General features: G+C 43.1%; 1 protein-coding gene across 1 annotated transcript in view; it reads left to right on the top strand.

Annotated features, from left to right (window-relative positions):
- The window catches only part of AMOT (angiomotin), a 48,573-nt gene that overhangs the window by 16,554 nt on the left and 11,083 nt on the right, over window positions 1-20,936 (top strand). Inside the window, exons 4-7 of the mRNA XM_009276488.2 lie at window positions 6,284-6,737; window positions 8,569-8,713; window positions 10,120-10,212; window positions 13,125-13,270. Of these exons, the coding sequence (XP_009274763.1) occupies window positions 6,284-6,737; window positions 8,569-8,713; window positions 10,120-10,212; window positions 13,125-13,270 (838 nt within the window). The remainder of the gene's footprint in view (window positions 1-6,283; window positions 6,738-8,568; window positions 8,714-10,119; window positions 10,213-13,124; window positions 13,271-20,936) is intronic.

Raw genomic sequence — 20,936 nt, forward strand, 5'->3', positions numbered from 1 at the left:
ACAAGCCAGCTTGATTTTATGGCGTGGGGAAGCTTAATGCTGAGGCTCCAGAGCCTTACAAAAGGTTTGCTACAAAAGCCAAGGTTATGGTGTGATTCACCGTAGAAACTTGCAGTTACTTACTGCAAGACTTAAGCTGTTCCTTAATTACATCTGCCCAGACAAAAGAATTTTTTTAGGTTTAAACTGCATCTAAATGCTACGTAGGAAAGGAGAAAATAAATGAAAGCAGTAATGGTGCAGGTAACAAAAATCACCTGAGCTTCCTTTAGAGTTTTTCAAATTTCATTTTCAGTGGACCAGAGTGTTGGAGTGGAAAATGGAGCATGCTTTGTGCCTCATCCCAGACTTGCTTGTTTAGCTTTCGCTAATTTTCCTTGCATCATTTGAAATCTCAGCCTGTTCTGGTTTCCTCTAGATAAGGAGCCAGATTTGGCTTGAGCCAAACACTGATGTCCGTGTGGGTGAAGAAGTTGTTTTATTCAGGTGGGCTAAAAATACGGCTTTACTTTACCTGTTTCCTTATCATCTCATGTCTGTCCAAGACCAGGTGGGATTTGGTATAATGATTTTGGCCTCATTTTGAAGCTAAAAGAGTAATACAAAGGAGCAACAGGAGGGGCGTTGCTACATAAGTAAATGGTGAGGTCTCTGTGTATTTGTGTTTGCACATATTGTATAGTGTTTTGAGGGGAGCGTGAGGAAGAAACCAGTCTGTATTTGGGAACAGAGTCTGAGCTTTGGGGAGTTTGAATCTGCTCAGAACCTTCCTAGTCCTTTGGGGAGCTATTTTCAGAGTTTGTCCACCATTGTTTGTGATCTGAAATGACTTCAGCAGCATACAAGCCTGATGAAAAGGCCCTTTGATCTGGCTAAATAAATAATAAAGAGGCCAGGAAAAGGGGAAGTAAAGGGTTTAGGGGGGGTAATGATTGTAGAAGCTCATTGCAAATGTTTTTGGAAATTCAAAGGCCTCAAATCTCTGTGCACACAGGAAAGGGAAACAGATCCTTAATGGTTATGCTGCATCAGAAATACTCATAATATTATATATAGTGAATCTGAGACGTAGCCTGCTTGCTGTTTAAGGGAGAGGTATTTGAAAACATGCCAACAGTCAGCTCCTCTAGACAGGGTGATTTTTGTCTGTATTGGATGGATCCTGGCTGCTTTGAAAGAACATGGAGGGGGGGGAAGGAGGGGGAGGAGAAAGGTTCAGCTGGCAAGGTTTCCAGTAGGGGAAGCAACTGAAATTTGTCTTCAAAGCATTGGGAATCTAATGAGGTTACTTTTTAACCTAAATAGCTGCACAGAGAAGAGCTTTCCTTTGCAAGCAAATGCTGTAGCAGTAGAACAATTGCAAGACTAATCCATAAATTACAGAGCAGCGTAGCAAAGGAAGGGAGCGAGTCCTCTATTCCCCTCCCTCTCCCACACACTTTAAGAGAAACTGTCATTTAGACAAGAAACCTTCTGTGTTACTAAAGGTGCAGCTGGGTAATGGTGTGAGGATTTTAAAGGCATACAACTTTTGGGAGCGCGTTTGCCTCGCGCCAGGCAGTGCTAACGAGTGTCTTTGCTGGACTGATAAAGTATTTTCAGAGACTCCAGTTTTCCTACGCTGCAGCTCTGTGTTTATCGGGATTAATTTGGATTGGTAAATGTGTGCATTTTTTGAATTGTGCGTCAAGGAAACAAAGCCCCTTCTTTCTGCTCATGAAGCCACACCCTTTTCTGCGGGTTTTTCCCCTCATTGTTCAGGGGAATTTGAGGGTGACCTAACGATGCGGTTAAATAAAACTCGTTGAGCAAGATAAACATTGGGGAATTCACAGCATTCTCATGCTTCACCCTCCCCAGTCTGGGAAAGGAATGGGCTGTGTGGTAAGTTTAAACCAGTCTGCAAACAGTTTGCCTCACCTGCTCTTGGGCGGTGTAAGTTTGGGAACACGTATATGTTCGTAATGATGGTGGTTTAATGTAAATACTGGGCATGCCGGAGGCATCTGTGCTGTTATTTGGAAATTTTAAAGGAAGTTCAGAAGAGGGCTGGCTGCATGTGAAGCTCCAAAATCCTATTCTCTCCCTAATATCTCAACTGCACTTTAGCATTGGTGATGAAAACAAACCTTCAGGTCTAAGAGGAGAAGATGGGTGCCTTGGGCTCAGTGTCCTGTGGGGTTGCAAGGTCTCCTGTGGCAGAACAGCAAGAGAAGGGGCTCGTGTTGATATGGTTTTGGGTGCAGAGGAAGCTCACTGTCTCCCTGATTCAAGCGCCATCCCCTGTTCGGAGCCCAAATGACTGAGCTCTTGCTGTGGTGATTAATCCTATTGACTTCACAGAAACTTTTTGAGAAAGCGGCCTGCAGAATTTGTCCCATAATTAGTAAATCACTTCTGTGCACTGCGTTCCCCTGAGCAGCATCAAAGTGGGGGATAATCAGGTATGACTAGGAAGCAGAACAAAAATGCATGTTTGATTTCAGCTGCCTAATCAAGCGGAGTCTGCTCCCTCCTGCAGTCAGCGTTTCCCGGTTTGTGCAGGAGGGCTGGGGAAGAGAGGGCAACTGTAGCTTCTTAAACGTGAAACAGGCAGAAGAAGCTGGGAAGGCAGAAAAAATTTTAATGAGCCAGAGACCTTTCCTGATCTCTTCATTCTTCTGCCCTCCCTACTTTGTTGCTCTACCCGCAGATCTTCTGCGTGACTTGATGTTTGCAATCCTGGCAGCCTCAGGACTCCTGATGGCTAGGTTTGCTTGCAGAGCTGCCCTCACTCCATATCTCTGTCTTCATAACTTAAAAGCTAATGTGACCCTTGTAGTTGCAGAGCCATAAATCCAGGTTTGTACTTGGCCTGCATGGCGTGTTTCTCCGATACGTGCCAGGGACTGTAAGGGAAGCAGAGATTCTTGCATGATACAGTCTTCAGAATGAAGTGGCCCTTAAAGTTAAGCTTTCAAACTTAAACACTTGTGGGAATTATTGCTCTGAGTTTTTTTCCTGCGTTTGAAGTTTTCGGGTCTTTATGACACTGAGGCAAATGGAAGGAGATTGCATGATTTTGTTTTCCATGTATTTTGAGAGTCTCCCTGCATTTTTGCATGAAGTGGTTAGTTCGGATATAATTTTGATTACTACTGCAGGGTTACCTGAGGACTGATTCTCTCATGGAGGGAAGTTTTTACTACCATTCTATCAGCAATTGTGTTAGGTGACCCCAGTAGTGATTTGTACCTTAAAATTTTGCAGTCTGGCTTAACAATCTTGAAAAGTCCGGTTGTGTTCATTTACCTTTCTGAATCTCTCAGTCCAAAATTGGTTTACCAGAGAAAAAAATTCCGCAATTCTCATGTTAATCTGAGGGATCTCAGAGCCAGGTATTTTGAACCCACAAAATATATTATAAGTATTTTATAAGCCAAAACTGAAAGTAGTGGGGATACTAAAAAATTCTTTGAACGAGTATGTAAAAGTTTGCATACAAGATCTTAAAAAGTCTAGTTGCCACTGTGAGGTTACTAGGATTTTTAAATTTTTTTTTTTAAGACAGGATGTATTACCCCAGTTGCGTTATCTCATTTTGCTGGGAATATAAACACATTTGTGACATTTTGGAAGCTCTAATGCTGTTGGTAATGCAGCGGAACTAGAGGCTCCCAGCTCTCATGTTGTAGCTTGAACCCACAAGATTGGTATAATTTCAAGATGTGAGAGGCTTTGGATGTGACTGCCAAGATGCTGGAAATCTTGGAAATGTATCTGGTTTAGAAATACTCAGCCATGATTTCCTAGAGTTGTTCTTTACAATAGGTTTAAAAAAATGTCATTACCAGGCATGTCAGTACAAAGACTGTCCCTTCAGAATTTAGCTGCTGCTGTTGTTTTTCTTTGGCCATCTTTGTGTTCCTTTCATTAGTGCTCAGGTCCTGCGGAAATGGCAAGATTCTGCCCATGCGTCTCTGATGGCAGAATAACGAGATGCTTTTACTCAAATAGCTCAAATTGTTAACATTGGCATGTAAATAGTCCTCATTAGGCTTATAATATTAACACTGAGATCAGCGAAGTCAGTCTCTTTGAGTAACTGCTTCAGGTTGTTTTCAGACTGGAAGAGAGTATTTTGTAGGTTCAAAATTGGGAAGGTGTTTTTTTGCATCCATGAGGCAGACTGGCAACGTCTCTCTTTTGATCTGACCTCTGTAGGTCATCATAGATTACATGTCACAGCAAGATTATTCCCTAATTGATTATAACATCAAAACAGAGGTGCATGACATTAGGTAAAGAATAAGCTCAAGGAGACGAGTGCTTTCTGAAGATGCAAAGTTTTAACTCTGCACGTAACTGGGTGAGCTAAGAAAGGAGCTGGAAACTACCTGAGACAAACCAAACGACCTTGGGCATGGCATGTGACCGTTTTGCCTCATTCTTCATTATGAGAACTCGCAAATAAAGGTAGTGAAATAAATGCAATGATAAGTAGAGCTGACCTCCCAGGAGGGGAGGAACCAAATTGCTGCTACTAAACTGAACATTCCTGAGGAAATTAATTGCTCATCTCTCTTCTGCATGACCCATGAGATCCTCATGCTGCATATGATCATTTCTGGGGAAATATAGCTCCTGAAATGATGTTGCTGACAGGGACCACAGTCACTTGAGTGTGAGAAAGAGAGAAACAGTAACTAGAGCAGTAATTATTTGTTTTTCCCTAAGTGACAAAGGCTAGATTGGTTTCCCTGTTAAGGAATTTGAGCATCATCTTGGAGATTTCTATGTACCTTCTCTGCTGGAAAGCAGGGAAAATGAGATACAAGATGCATGATATTGAAATAACGAACCCTGCGCTGGGCTGAGAACGTATGAACTCCTACATGCGCTGCCAGCCAGATGTGAGTAATGCAGACATTTCCTCTTTGGATGGGTATGAAGAGTTGATGCGTTCTTTCTGCAGAGAACAGGAAGGATGATGCTGAGTGTTTGCACATCGGATGAGAAGCCCGTTGTGTAACCCTTTAGTTCCCAGTTCAGCTTCATGCTTGCTGTTGTCAATTGACGTGCCACTAAAGCTCCTGGCGTGGTGGGAGAGCTATGCTGCGGGCTGTCTTGTACATCCAGTACCCCTACTGCACTCAGCAGTGCAAGCGCATAGGGTCCCTCCTGTGAACACAGACAACCGTGGGGGTATTCTGTAGCAGCTATGGCCAGGTGGAACAATAGTATGTGCTTTTCCAGCTGCAGGGTTGAACTGCATCCCGAAGGGTGGGAAATTTAATCAGAAGAACTGGAGTGTTTCAGAACACGTTAAACTGCCAGACTGGGTCTGCACCAGGCTGAGGTCTGTGCTTAAAAAGAGACTGGCTGCAGCATGGAGAGGGGAGTGACTTCAACTGTTAAGAATAAAGAACATCCAGAGAAGTTAAAGGTTGAATGTCTTTAGAGGAGGAAGCAAAACCTGCCTCCTGAGGTCATCCAAGCACGATAAATCCACACAATCTTCTAAGAGAGGTTTCTTACTTGGCTAATACGGCAGAAGTTGAGCTGGGGATCTCCAGCGCCTGGGAGATGTGAGCTGGTGTAGCTTGGAGTTATTTCTGTGATAGACTCAAGCATGTTACAGATTGTTAGATCTGTCTTTGATATCCTATAGAGGTTATTGTTAGGAGCAGTAAACATACCTACTACATAGGACTGAGGGTGGTTCTGAATCAAAAGGCTGCTTCTGACTCTTAGGTTGGTTTTCAGATCCTTTAACTGTCTCATTTGACCAGGCTGCAGCTTGTTGGTTGATATTTCAGAAAGCTCGAGTCAGTGGTGCTGGCATACTAACATAGAGCTTAGCCAATCCCTTTAACTCTGTATCCTGAATTGCAGAAGAAAATTTCATTGTTTTCTCCATGAGAGATGGCACATTTCAGGACAGAACAAAAAAGCCCATTCCTAACAGTCCTCAGTTTTGCAGTTGTATCCATAACCTGTGGAGAAAAGTTATAAAAATAATTTTGGTCAGTAGTTGTTGATGGAGTTTCTCTTAGTGTTTCTGTACAAAATAGACTCAAGAGGAAAGACCTTCGTGCACTTAGAATATATTTTCTGATAATGATTTGGTTTTGTAGCATTTTTTAAAAACAAACTTATAAAAATGAGGAAAACCTCACATACGAGTCTTGTGTGTGGGAAGATCTGTGCATAGGAGCTACACAGGTCATCCCACGCCTTGTCGCTGGGTTTGTGCACCATCTTCTGCATGACTTTGATGGAGCTTCTGCTCTCTGTTTTCCAGGCAGAACCCAGATGTGCAGCTGCAGTTACAACAGAGACCACCTCACCACCACAGCCCAACTTCTTCCTTGACATCCCTGGGATCTTTGACTTTGCTTCAGTCTCCGCCACCATCCAGGCTGTCCCCTTCCCAGCATCAGCAACCTCTGACTCCAAGCCAGGGAGATCCTGGCATTCTGCCACGGACCCAGCAGCCATTCTTGTCAAACCAAGTCCATCAGGGAGATTTGTACCGGCTATGCCAGCCCTTCCTAGGCCCGCAGCAGCAGCAAGGCGATTCCTATTCAGTAATGTCCCGGGCTCAGCAGATACCTTCCCCGTATCAGCAGGTGCAAGTAGATCCTTTTGCTATAGTTTCCAGGGCCCAGCAGATGGTGGAAATCCTGTCAGAAGAGAACCGGTCTCTACGACAGGAGCTGGATGGGTGTTACGAGAAAGTAGCCCGGCTGCAGAAGGTGGGTGTTTTTGGATATCAGGCACTCTCCTGTGTATAGTATTGTCCATAATTGAATCACCTAATCTGCAGCTGTTACATTCCTTGCTTAAGGGATTGATTATCTACTTTAGAGTCTTTTATATGCAGATTGATTTGTCTGTATCCTGTCCCTTTGGGCAGCAGCTTAACCTTGTCAGAAGATAGAATTCTGCCTTCAGTTTTATTCTAACAGCTAATTGACCATGCTCAAAAGAGCATCCTCATCAGCTGTCTCGAAGAGGCTGACTGCTTGGCTTGCTTGGTTAAACTAAAGCTAGTGTTCTTATGTCCAGGATAGCAGCAGGCTTCATTTTCCCATCAGTCTAAAAGACTTTAGAGACTGCAGGAAGGGCCTGTGTGGAATGACATGAGACCATAGTCACTCAAGGAGACAACAGGGGACATTGCTACAAAACTGGTTGGCAGGACAGTGTGCAAGACAAGTATTGCTGCTATGGCTACATTGAAGACATTTGGACTGCAGGACTGAAACTAATGCTTCTTTTGTAACTCCCTCAATACCACACAACTTCCAGGAAAACTTAGTGTCTTGTTTTGGATCATGCTATTTGCCACCTTTGGCTTTATGAAACAAGTAGAGTAAGTGATGCTAAAATGTTTAAAAAAAAAAGTCCCAGTGAGAGCCATCATTAACGTGCATGTGTAGAGGTATTTTCATTGCAGCCTCATAGAAATAACTTCTTGATGAGCAATGGTTTAAAGCTGTGCAGCAGGTCAGCTTTGCTTTTGACTTGCTGCTGTGAAAAGGCTGATGCTACTTGCAATTTAGGACTTTTGGGGCTTTGCTGTGCTCTTTGCACTGAGCAGTCTCCAGGGCCATAAAAATGTGTGACTGCTTAAAACACTTGTTTGAGTTCAGGTGACCAGTGTGGCTTTCCACACCCATTTATTCCCTATGTTACCCCTTTCCAGGGACATGTGTGTGTTTTGTTGTATTTCTTTTGGAAGGTTCCTGGCCAGGAAATGCTTTAGAGAAATGTTTGACAGCTTCCTGATAATGAAAGAATGATAAAAATGCACTTCCCTCCACCCCCCTGTTGATCATTTGCTGTAGACGGTGCTGATGGGGTTTGCTATTATGTGGATCCATACTTCCATAGCAATGCAAAACCATGCCTGGTAAGGAGAGTTAGAAGCGAATCTCCTTCTCCTGTGGGTGATCAGAGAAGCTTTACACTGAAGGCTAAAGGGAAGGATAAAACATATTTTACTGCAGATGTTTCCCTCCCCCCATTTAGTAAACTGAATATTTAAAAGCACAACTAAGTTGTTGAAGTGTAAACATAGAACATCAGGAGGTTTTATTGTGAATTTTGAACCACAACAATTACAGATCTGCAGAGTTCATCAGTAATGCAAGATCGGCCGCTAGCATTTTTTTAGCATAGTTTTGTCTGCCTTTCTTGTTTTATTTTACTTACTCACTTGATATTGCATTAGCTATTTGTATAAATGCTTTTTGCCCAAACTAACAGTAGTGCCAAACTGCCCCAGTCTTAGAAAAAAATAGATGACATTTGCACTTCTTCAATTTGCTATATCTATGCTCTGATCATATTGGGGAAACAGAGCTAGAGTCTGGAAGGAGAGTCCAGGTCTTTGTTTCAACCATTGGTATTCTTTATACAGAAGGATCTATCACAAACCTGAGACTGTCGTTTTACTTAATGTATAGGTGTAGGTTTCTTTCAATAAAGAAAACTTGAGAGAAAGTAATCTCCTTTCTGAGACTGAATGAAATGAATTGTTAGTGATAAAATAGTAGGTACTTGTTTTCACTTCCACTGCAGCTGGAAACAGAAATTCAGCAAGTTTCGGAGGCGTACAAAAACCTGGAGAAATCATCCTCTAAGCGGGATGCCCTGGAAAAGGCCATGAGAAACAAGCTGGAAGGAGAAATTCGTAGGCTTCATGATTTCAACAGGGATCTAAGAGGTGAATGAAGTAAAACTTCTGTTCTTCAATGGTTTTTTTTTTTATTGTTGTACTTACTTGGCAGGACAGTGTTTTGCTGCAGAATTCACTGTGTCTGTTGACACAACTAGAATATGACAGGATACTCGGGTATATTCAGTAGTCTGAAATCTTAAGCGCTTGCTGGGAGTACGGAAAAGACAGGTTTAGGAGAGTGCTGTAGTCTCTCATTTCCAGCCTGTTTCTCACTGAGAAGAAACACGTGATAAGCCAAATATCATAAACCAGATGCAAGCCTGGAATTCTCTCTTGTCTTATATCCTAGACACAATTTGTACAATTTGTTCAGTTTATACAAATGGAAAGACGTTTTGCTGACTGCCTAATCCCACACCAGGCATGTTCACTTTATTTCCTGTCCAGTGACCCTTTTGCACTGACGTACAAACTGCAGACTGTCTGTTCTTCCTGAAGGTCTTGTCATTCCTTATCAATGTAGGCATCTGGTTTTTTGGATCTCCCTTCCTTTTCCAGAGTGAGATGTTATTAGTGTCTGGTTCTTGCTAAGAGGCTGAGGCAGTACGACGGCTGGCAGTGGAGAGTGATGTTGAATGGTATTTGACCTTAACATGGGTCAAAGTTTAAGCATTAGTTTGAAAGGCGAAAAACATCTGCAATATGAGATGTTTAAAGGTGCGCAATCAGTCTTTTAAACTGTGAGTTTAATTTTTTTATGAAAGCTTTCTGATTGTCCTACGTGTCATCTGCTCTCGCTGCCCCTAGTCTCTTACTAAGACTGTGTTCCCAGAAATTGTTTTGCATCCAAGAAGTAAGGCCGTACAGTGCCCAGTGCTATCGAGAAGGACAGTACACAAAGGCCTGCATTAAATAATCTCATTCATAATAAAATACAGCATAAACATTTCATTCTTATTTTCATAGACTGATACAAATTTCTAATGGCCTGCAGCAGCAGAACTGTTAAGCTGTCCTTAGGGTTTTACACTTTTCCCTAAAGCCAGGTAATTGGACAGCAGTGATTTAATCTTCTAACTATTAAGATTTAGTGGAGAATTATAAGGGAATCTTTTAATTGCATGGTGAGATTTATTTGGGTGGAAAAAATAAGGTGTCTTAACGTTTGTAAAAATTGAAAAAATAAACTTTTTAGGTGTTACAATTGTTTAAAGTAATTTCTTTGGAACTTTATTTAACCTGTTTTGTCTCATTGAGAATATTTTCTCAAGGATGTGATTAGAAACATTTCAAAAGTGAGTGCCAGCTTCTGATAGGCTTTTTACTTTTGGCTGTGTAGAATTAGGAGATCTGTTCCCCTAGCTTGCATTAGAAATGTCCTGAGCAGATGTGACTTAATGCTTGAAAGTTTTTTAATTACTTAGTGTTCCTTTTGTTGAAAAATTTTGCAGAACGTATGGAGACAGCCAATAAGCAGCTTGCGGAGAAGGAATTTGAGGGGTCTGAAGACAATCGGAAAACCATCTCTCAACTCTTTGCACAAAGTGAGTTATGCAATCATTATGGGTCAGTAGAAATGCTCCGGTCATCCTGGGAAGGATAACAATGCAGCAGGTTAGCGTAGTTCAGATCTGTTGGTTTTCTACCGGGACAGAAATCAGGGCAGTGACAGTTCAAAACTGGCAGTGGAGAAAGGAGGAGGGATTCAAGAATTCCTTTTCTGTCAGTATGCAAAGTCCATCTGATGGCATTTATTAGAGATTTTGGAGCAAATGTAGTTTGCAGTTTAAACTGTAAAATTAGTGTATACCCCATAATGTACAGGATAATTTGTCCACCTATTTTGTCCCCTGAAAGCTTTGGAATTAAACCTTTCCAGCCTGACAAGAGTCCTGGCATGAGTTAAGGCCAGTGGACTGGAACCTGGTAGGTCTCCTATCTCTTCCCTCTTTAATTTGCCACTGCTCTATACAGCTCAGCAAAAATAAAGGGGATGAACACTGCCTGCAGTATGCTGGGCTGGGTGAGGGTCATGAATTCTGTCCACAGCAGTGGATTTATCACAAGGCAAACCAAATAATGGATGTGAAATGCTGCTTTTCCTTTGTACTGAAATGTCTTGAGGCCGACGGCGGCGAGCCAACTTTTCTCTCATCCCATAGTGTACTCCACCCTTCTGACAATGCTCACTTTTCTGCAGTTGTTATATAAAAAGGTAATGCAATAAAATTGCAAAATAGAGATTTTCTGTGGTGTAACACACACTGCTGCTACTCTGACAAATGCTGGTATCCCTCTCTTGTGTTGTCTTTAGCTTATTCCTTGTGGCTTACGTTGCAAGCAGATGGCTGTCAGGGTGTGAATTCGAAACTCCTGGTGGTAGTGGAAGGTCTATGAGTTTAGTCTCGCATTCAAACTGGTTGGGTGGACTTTGAGGTTCGTAGGTTCACCTAGAGAGGTGGGAAGGTCAAAGCTTTGAGGCCTTACATTCAATTCTTCCTTTTGGATGAACATGGAAACCATAGTGCTACATTTTGTTGGTCCCAGCATTTCTAGAAGTGCTGTAGGCACTTGTCAAGTGAAACAGTACTCATTTGGGGAAAAGTCTGGAACAAAACCTCCAAAAGCCTTGCTGCAAGCACTTACAGATTAACAGACAGACTGCTGGCACTGATTGATACCTGCTGGCGTAATGCCACCATGTCTCATCTCTGCCCATTTTCTGCAATACATTTTAGCTTGCTGACACTGTCAGTAACTCATTTCCTGGGTGGAGGAGAAATACTGGGATGGGAGAGATGGGGAAAAGAATAGGCAAGTGGTGGCATTAGCCTTTGTCTGTGTGTCTTATGTCACAGGCTAGCTCTGAGTTGCAGCCAGGGTTTGCTCTGCAGAGTTCTGGGTGCTGTTGCTGGACAGGTTTGTTTTGCAACCTGTGTGTGGGCTGTGTTGATTCCCTAGCAGAAGGGAATCTTTAGCTACTCCGTGTTGCTAAAGCTTTGCTCCTGGCTCTCTGCTGGCAGAAGAAAGGGAATAATTGTGGTCCTGTAAATATAGTTATGCACATGCTTGCACAAACGGGCCTGTGTACTCCATATGCAGTCTGTCCTAACACCCAGGATCTAGTTCCTGTTTTTCAAGCCTTCCACTCCTTGTCCTCATTCCTTTGTCGTGGGATATTGGCTTCTGGAATGCAGTTTCTCTGGTGTCATCAGTGCTGGGTGTAGATCACTCCAGGGAGTATTGTGTGGTTATGTACCCAGCAAGTGTGTTAATGTTATCATTGTAGCTGGTTGGCTTGAGCTGGGAATGACAACATATACAGAGGACATCAGCTTTGTGTTGAGGCTTTGCTTTACACCCCTGTGTGATAATTTCTCCAGTCCCCAATTATTTTATCCTATTTATTTTTTTATGAAGGCAGTTGCCCTGTTCCTGAAGCACACAGCGTAGCTGCTCCCACTACGTCCAGCTCTTTCTGCAGAGCAGCAGAAAAGGACCAGCTGCTGTGCTTGGGGTGGCTTTAAAGCATCAGACATGAACTCTCAGTGCTGGGCAAAGGGATTTCTTGAACTGCAGGTCTGCTTTGAGCAGTGACAGAACAGAAATATGTGCCTCAGTTCTGGCCCAGGGGGTCGTTTTTAAGGGCAGTAGACTGAGGAGTTCTTATTGCTCGCTTGTTTTCTGACTCATCTGGTGGTACTGCCAGCGAAGTGGGACAACTGGGTGTTACTTTGAGAAGGAGGACAGCTGCCCCAGGCAGAACAGCCTTCCTGTTTGTGGGGTCAGTGTGAAAAAAAGGAGCACAAATTTTTCAGGCACAGAAGTCTGCCATCTCCTCTCCCCAGCCTGGGATATTAAAATCACCCAGTTTGTTTTCCACTGCTGAAAGCTCAGGGGTAAAGAGGTGCCAAGTTTCACTATCCATCTGCATAATCAGAGCAAATTACCTAACTGTACTGAGTGATGCATGTTGTATTCCTTCTCGCTAGCATTGTGGCACATTGTTACTTGAAGGTACCATGCTTGTTTTTCAGGGTTACAAGCCCTTCTCTTCCTTGAAAGCCATGTACTCCCCCCCCCCCCCCCCCCCCCCCATTTTCTTCTTTTTTTTTGTTTGGAGCTCTGCGATGATAGACAAGGAAACACAGCGGGAAAAAGAGAAACTGGAAATAGAACTGGCTGCTGCACGCTCCACTAACGACGAAGACACATTGAGATCCGAGACCAGGCCTTGAACAATGAACAATGCAAGGTGGTGAAACTGGAGGAGGAGGCAAGGATGCTTCCTTGAAAGCCATGTACTCCCCCCCCACCCCCTTCCCCCCTAGATTTGCATTCTCTCTCTTGTGAGAAGTTCCAGTACGATCTTTCCTTCACCTCTGGAGTGAAAGACTCCTGAAAGCTGAACAGAGACAAGTGCTGTCCATTGATAACTCTCACTTTGTTTTGATAGACAAGGAAACACAGCGGGAAAAAGAGAAACTGGAAATAGAACTGGCTGCTGCACGCTCCACTAACGAGGACCAACGAAGACACATTGAGATCCGAGACCAGGCCTTGAACAATGCTCAGGCCAAGGTGGTGAAACTGGAGGAGGAGGTAAGGATGCTGGGAGTGAGAAATTAGGGTAGCTTGGGTTCCACGAAAAGTGACTGTAGGAATGAGTTTGTCTTGTGCAAAGTGTAAGGAAATCTGCTTGCTTCAAAGCTATTTATGTCAGCTTAGCTTTGTGTTGGTTAGTTAAACCACTGAACTGTGCACAGATAGGCCACAAATCTGTGTTTCCTTGGAAGTGCTTTCGTCTAAGCAGCCATGTTTCGTTTTCGTTTTGTTTCAACTGATAGAAGTGGGCTGGAACTGAAATCCCAGCCCTGGCAACCTTCTGAACTTGGCAGAAATTCAGATCTGGATGGACTTTTAACTAATATCAAATGAATGCAGCTTGTCCCCTTGCCAGGTGTTCCGCTTACACCAGGGTATCATGGTGCACAGTGCAGATCACTGTATGTGCCCAGCATTCGTAATAAGCTGGGCATGACCTTGGTTGTTTTCTGTCCCTTTCCTCCCAAGAGGGGATAATGCATTTGAGCTGCTTAGCTGGGCAGCTTTCACAGCAGTTTCTTTTGTAGCCTTGTCCCTGCCACTCACACATGGCTCTCACCTCACTGCCCTTCTGCGTCATAGTGTCCGTCCTCTTTCCTCCCGCCTACTCCTTTCCTCTCAAAGGCTCCATTTCCCACTCTCAGCCTCTGCTTCCTTTACTCCTACTCTTCCTCCATAGAGACCCTCTGGAGGAAATCTCATGACCAAGCACACTTCCTCCACTGCAGATTTGTTCTCTCCTCCTTCAATTCTGCCGTCTTCCTGCCTACTAGCACTCACCATCACCCTCAGCTGAGCACAGTGCCTACATCCACCTGCATCTTGCTGTCTTCAGAAACATTCCTCAAACCCTCCCCTTGTCTCCTTCTACTCCTCTCATTCAGGATCCCATGGTGCCAAGAGAGGAGGAATGATCAAATACAAAGTGAACATCCTCCTATCTTACCTTGCCTGCCTGCCTCCTCTCCAAGGTACAGATGTAGCTGCCTTCTTAATTTTAGCCTGCTCTTCTCTAAGCTCTGTATTTGCCTCAGTAGCCCTTCCCCTGAACCTTCCTTTGTTTCTTTCCCTGGTGTCCTTAATTTTTGCCCCTTGCAGTACCTTTCTTTTAATCTCTTCAGCTTCATGGAAGCCCTCCCTCAATCTGCCCCCTCCTGGATCTGCTCTGCTTATTCAGGATGTTGTTGCAGGGTTACCTGCCGTCATACGTTATTAGCCTTTCTCCCCAGTGCTCCACCTCGCTTTCCTTTGTCCACCACATCAAATTCAAGCAGTTTCTGATTGCCTTCCAGGCCCCTCACGGTTTACCCAACGCTGTTTCCCTTCTCCCCTTGTTGCTGAGAGGATGCTTCTACCTTTGTCCTTCTCAATTTCCAACCACCCCTTCCTCCCCACCCCAAATAAGTGCTTCTGTGCTTTCTCCCAGACTGTCCTCACTTTCACTGCAAACACTGGCAAGGCCACTTTGAAGCATCCCTTGCTGCGCTCACAACATGGTTGGCAGAGGGCTAGGCCGCAGTTCATGCTAACCCAGAGACTGTCTGCTTGGCCTGCCCTACGTGTGTGTTGCCGCCTGTTGCCTCCGGTCCCAGATTCAGGCTGTGAGCTCTGAGGGCAGGGAGCTTTCATTTGTACAGCACTTAGCATTGCCAGGCTGGGGTCCGTCACTGGGGAACCAGGTTCTGTGCAATACAAATTATAATAATAAAAAAAGAAGAACAGAGTCAGAGGAATGCTTAAATATCACTGGCCATGTTCAGCCTTGCGCACAGTTGAGAAGTCCATTGATTTCACTAAAATTGCAGCATCTCCCTGGCAAGGCTGACTTGCACCTTTGTTGCTTAGGGGAACAGGGAGCATGAGGTTATTGGGTAATTTAAACATGACATGATTCTCTTTGGCTCTGAAACTATACTGTCATTTGATCCTGCAATGTATTGGAGCTCTTTGGCTTTCATTCAGATTTCAGCACCTTATTACACTAAAAGTCTGATGTGTGACTAACTAAGTACACAGGACATCCTTGCGGCTTCCCTGGAACTATTTACACGCTTGGGAGTCAACGTGTATAGAGGTGCTGTGATCAGCCAGCACACACAGCGCTTGGCTAGGTTGAACCTCTGTGTAGGCACTAATATTGGCTCCCTCACAGTAAAGTTGAAGCCTTTAGAGATAATAATAATTGTATGTTTTCTTTTCAAAAGACCTCTCTCGTTTTACTAGAAGAATTGTGTTCAGTGCTTTTGCAAAGTATTTCTGCCTAGGTAGAATCGTAAAATAGGTAAGTAACTGTGGGCTAGATTGCATGATAGCCTAAAAACCACACATATGCTGATATAGAATGAAATGCCCTGGTCTCAATTGCATGAGGGCTTGTGGTCATTTGCATCCAACCTTTGCTCGAATCCCAGGGTGCGCAGGAAGTGCCACCCTTCCTGTTGTAGATAAATATGGAAGCGTCTCAGTGAGGGAGCAGGAATTAACTCTGCTTTTTCCTAGAGGTGAGGGGGACTAAGGGGAAACAGAAGGGGTAAAGAGTCACTTTTGCAGGTTTCCCAAATCACTTTTTAATGAAATACTTAGGATTATAAAGCATTTGTTGCCTCATTAGTATTAAATTGTGGGAACTTCTCAAATCCCCGAGCTTTTTGGTAACTTTCCAAAAGACAGCCAAGCACGCAGTTCAGTGCTCAGGGCACCATTTAGAAGGGACTGTAAATGTCAGCCTGAGTTAGTGACATTCAGTGACCAAGGTATATGAACAATTTGTCAATTATTTCTTTTATTCCTGCTAGCTTAATCTGAGTTACTAGTCCCTGTAATTGTCAGGAATTTCCAAACTAGTCCTGCAGAAGAGGGTGGAGTTTCTTACGCTAAGGTTTGGCAGCCACTCTGGCTCAGGGCCTGAGGGGGGTGTGCATATTTCAATTGTTGCATCCTGTAATGTAGGTTTTCAGCTTCCCCCCCCCCCCTTCCGTTTTGACTTCCTATTAAGCAGAGTTACCCTGCCTTATATTCACCAGCTGCTTTATAAAAAGAATATTTCCGTTCTAATGAGAGCTATAAGCCATATATCACTATAGCTGAATTTAAATGTCGCATTGGAATTGGAACTTCCAGATCCTTTTGAAAATCCTTTGCCTGAATTGCCAGTTTGAGCAAAACCACCCATCTGTAAAATGTAGATACTTGTCTACTCCTATGGAGCTTTGAGAGCTTTTATATATATTGCATTTTAGCATCCAAGTTAGAGGGAAGGAAGAGATAAAGGGATGCTAAATGTGATGGAGAAAGGAATGATCTTGGAGATACCGAAGTATAGTGTGAAGCAATTGGAAGCAAAACTAGACATTCGCAGAATACTTTCCCTGGTCTGTTAGCAGGGGTGAAATGACTCTTCAAATTTAGAACAAGCTGCCATTAAAGTTTTAAATAGTGTGGAGTTTATTTCTGCAAAGTGCTAAAAAGGGTGAGTGATCATGGGTATTTAAAACAAACTTAAATATGTCTGCGAATAGACATGCTAAGTAAGTATATGTTTTATAAGTAATATTTAAACTTTACTACTTCTCTACTATACACAAAGATACCCAGTAATTAACCCCTATTTTCACTTCTCCATTTTCATTCTTCCCTTTAGTAGATGTTCCACAGTTATGCATGTCAGCAGCTTATTAAAATTGTTTCTAGTGAAGTATTAGTCTGTTTTTTAAACTTCAGATTATTTTCATGACATGCAATAAATTTGAGATAAATTGAATACATTTTCGGTAAAATGCATGTTGGCTTAAAAACATATATCACAGTCAGAAATTGTTAGTGATAATATTTGCAGCTAAAGCAATGAAAAATTCTCATTTTGGAGCACGGATTGCCATGATGGTCTCAATTTTGATGTAAACATTTGGATGGCTGCAGTGTGCAGCAGGTTTGTAGCTGGTAGATGGTCACAGATGGCCTGTATGTGTGAGCTTTTAAAATAGTCACGTTGCCACGATTTAACCAACATCTGCTAGCATACACCTTGAGAGCCTTTAGCAAACAGAGCAGATGGTTAAACTTCGCTTTGCTCTGGGCCAAAGGCAGAATTGCTGGGTTTACAGAAAGGACCATCCTGACCAGCCTGAGACTCGGGGTAAACGCTGGCTTACTGTGAGTCCTTAGCAGGCTTGTAATGTTGCAGGAGGGAGTTTGATGCCAAATACTTTATCTAACCACAACTGCTGGATGTAGAGGGTACAATTGCTACTGTTTTTACTTTTTTTTAAAAAAAAGGAATTTCCAGAACTTCGATTGAACTTGGTCATTTCTGCTTACCCTGGTTAATTCATACCATGGAAGACCACACTTCAACTTAAAAAAGTTTGTGGTTTTTTTATAGTAGTGTAACTTGTACTCCTTTGCTCCACCACTTTACAAGCCACTATTTTAATGAGTGCTTAAGGAGATGGCTTTGAAAAATAGTGACTACCACTAAGAAGATATAAATATCTACTCTTTGCCATCCTCGTGCACACACCTTGCAATGGAAAGAGAAGCCAGACATCCTCTCTAATGGGTGCAAATTGGGGGCTGGGGGAAGGGAAGAAGTTTGAATGAAATATCTTTTCTAAAAGTGGCTTGTATTTAGAAGCTGTAAGATCTTTCAGCCATCAGAATTCAACATAAACCAGATATCAGAGCTAAGATACTATATTCATTTCCCACTCAGCTATTGTGGAGAGAAATAGCACACTATTTCTGATAACACTAAGGGTTCTGTCTGTGGGGAAATGTAGAAACGTTCGTTTCCAAATGACATCTATTGTACTTTACATGCTGTGGCTGTGATACTTTCAGAACAGAGCTCTGGTTTGTAGGGAAGAGACCCAAAGGAGAGTTTGTGTGCTTGAAGGCTTGTCTGTTTTTTTCCAGTCGCTTCTCTGGGTCTATAAAAGGATATTCCTAGTCTCCACAGCTTTGTCTCACTTAAATGCTTAGGCTCTCAGAGCTACATAACTACTCCTTTCAGGACAGAGATGCTTTTAAAGGGCACACTTTTTGGATGGCTTATTGTTCATGGATGGGTAGGGTGGAGACGAGAGAAAACTCCCTCTCTTCCCTGTAACTAGTATTTGTGTGTGTCTTTAATGACCTGCATTCTTGTAACAACACAGAACTGGCTTTTTATTGCCGTGTCACTACCTCTCATATTCTGCCTGTTAGTAATTTTCCAGAGGTGGCTTTGAGAGTTATAACGTATTTTAACGCAAACGGAGAGATGACATTATGACATTCCCATGCAACAAGCACTATTCCCTAGCAAGAGGATAGTGTTACCAAATTGCTTCAGCATGAGTTCTTTCTGAGGCCAGTGGCGCCTTATTGGGCCTGAATTCAAACAAACTGAGGGTTCAAAGGCATCCTAGAGGAATATATTCCAACTGCAAGAGGGAGAGGTGGTTTAGACGTGCTTGCTGTCTTTTTTTTTTTTTTTTACTACATTTCTGCCATAGCAGGCAAATTCTTGTGGGGGAGCACATTTTCAGCTGTATCTGAATGGATTCAGCTTTAGGATAAACCCAGAATGTAATGAAAACACCCTGAATATATTAAACAAAGGACTTTGAAGACATCAGAAATAGTGGGTGGGAGACAAGCAGATGCTGACGAGTGTTACCAATTTGCTGAAATAGGAGCTGTCCAAGATGAAGAGGGTAATGGCTGGGTTTGTCAAAATGCCTGGGAGAGTTTCTGAATCATTGCTAGCTATGCAGGAAGTCGTCTTCCCCAGAAAAACTCTTTGCCGAGTAACGCATCTGGAAGCAATGAATCTCTTTACGAAAGAAGATCCTTCCTTCCCCCTCACCTGCTATGTCCAGGACTGCGTTTGTCCTGCAGAGGCAGCTCCAGTCTGGAGGACGTTACAGCCTCTACCTCCCTTGCTTCTAGTGACTTGACAGTGAAAATTTCTCATTCCTGTATGCCCCTGCTCCCTGTGCTGTGTGCATGAACCCTCCACGCCCTCTTCAGAGCCTTTCTTCTGCAAGGACCAGGGATCCCTGAGAGAGATTGCATGGTTTGTCGAAGCCTAAATCAAATGAAGAAACAGGATTTGTTTGGCTTTTAGAATGTTAATCCCTTTTCTGCTGGGCAGTTGTAGTAATAATCAAACGTCCCTATTTCTGACAGGAACGCTTTGTCCTTGGCCATTGATTTTACACCATGCAAATGCTCCCTGTAGCAGAGAAGCCTGCAGGTTGCCTGCTGCCAGGCATTATGTTGTCTTGGGAAGTCTTTTCTCCTGTGAAAAGATTCTGAGGACTAGTTTCAGTTTTCTAGGTTTAGTGAATTTGTTTAATCACTTCATCCCTGTATGTTTAAAATGGTTGATTCGTTTTCCATTGCTGGAAGCCCTGCAGTTCGGGGATATCGGTGTGCAGACATTTTCAGGCAGTAAATCTTTCTGACTAACTTGGAAACAGATTGCTGTTCAGGTCAGCCAGACTCTTGTGAGCAATGAAGCCTCTGAATCCCAAGTGTATCATGCTTCTCCCAGCTGGCTCTCAACTGAAGAAAGCAATCTTGACAAGGGATAGAGGAAATAAAATGAAGACAGAAATACTTGATCGGGAGACCAGGGAATCTTTCAGGGGTATTCCCTGCATCAGTTCACACTTTTGTGTGCTAGATTTCTGCAGAGTTCCAAGCCAGTCCTTGCCTTCTTTATTTTTCTTGTCCTCAGTCCTGTTGCAGAATTTACGTAAACATCGTAGTGGATGTGAACTGGAGAGTGGCTGCTGTTGTTTACAGTGGTTTCATTAGAAAATCTTGTTGATAGAGTTAAAGCCTGACCTCTGATACTTGGTTAGGACATTTTCCAAAGCAGTCAGGGATTGAGCTGGAGAAGATATGCACACGATTAAGGTTGTGCCATGTGCTGTAGGAAATGTTGGGAAGGGATACAGTCATGCTGAAGTGCTCTGCTGTGCTTCAAGACATGCACTGAGGTTATTTGAGATCTTACCGTCTTAAAGAGGTGTTATAATACAGATGTTATTATGGGTAAAATGCTCTGCATTTTCAGAGCACCCTTCAAAGCAAAACAGTTACAATACATTATGTGAGCATGAGCTTGCTTCTTAGTTAAATGCAGTACCATCAAAAGGAAAATTACTATCTTGTCAAATTTATTTAAAATTATATACCGAAGGGAGTGACTGCATCCTTGTAAAGCTTCAGGAATGAACTCTTACCTAGAGCACGTGTTCACTGCAAGGCCTGTTGCAGAGGAGAGAATTCCAGCGTCCTTTGATGCCATCTACCCCATGGTAGATGGTACTGTGGCCCTTGGCACTGAGCAGCCTGTTTTGGTTCTTTGCTGGAAGAGAGAGGGTGGGGAATCCATAGCAAATGACCAAGAACAAGCCTCAGCATGCTGCCTCTTTTTCCTCTTCCCTTCTCACTTATGTCTGCAGCACCCTGGCAATACTCAGGAAACTCTGTTTCCAATTCCCGTCTTAGGAAAACATGATCAAACTCTCAATTTATGGTAATGCAATCCCTCTGTGCTTGGAAGAATTATTCCTGATCCTCTTTACATTGAGAGGACAGATCAAGTCAGAAAGATTTAAAAAAAAAAAAAAAAAAAAATAACTTCACCACTACCCCTCCCGGAGAATCC

The sequence above is a fragment of the Aptenodytes forsteri genome, unplaced genomic scaffold, assembly GCF_000699145.1.
Source record: "Aptenodytes forsteri isolate BGI_AS27 unplaced genomic scaffold, ASM69914v1 Scaffold107, whole genome shotgun sequence".
NCBI lineage: Eukaryota > Metazoa > Chordata > Aves > Sphenisciformes > Spheniscidae > Aptenodytes > Aptenodytes forsteri.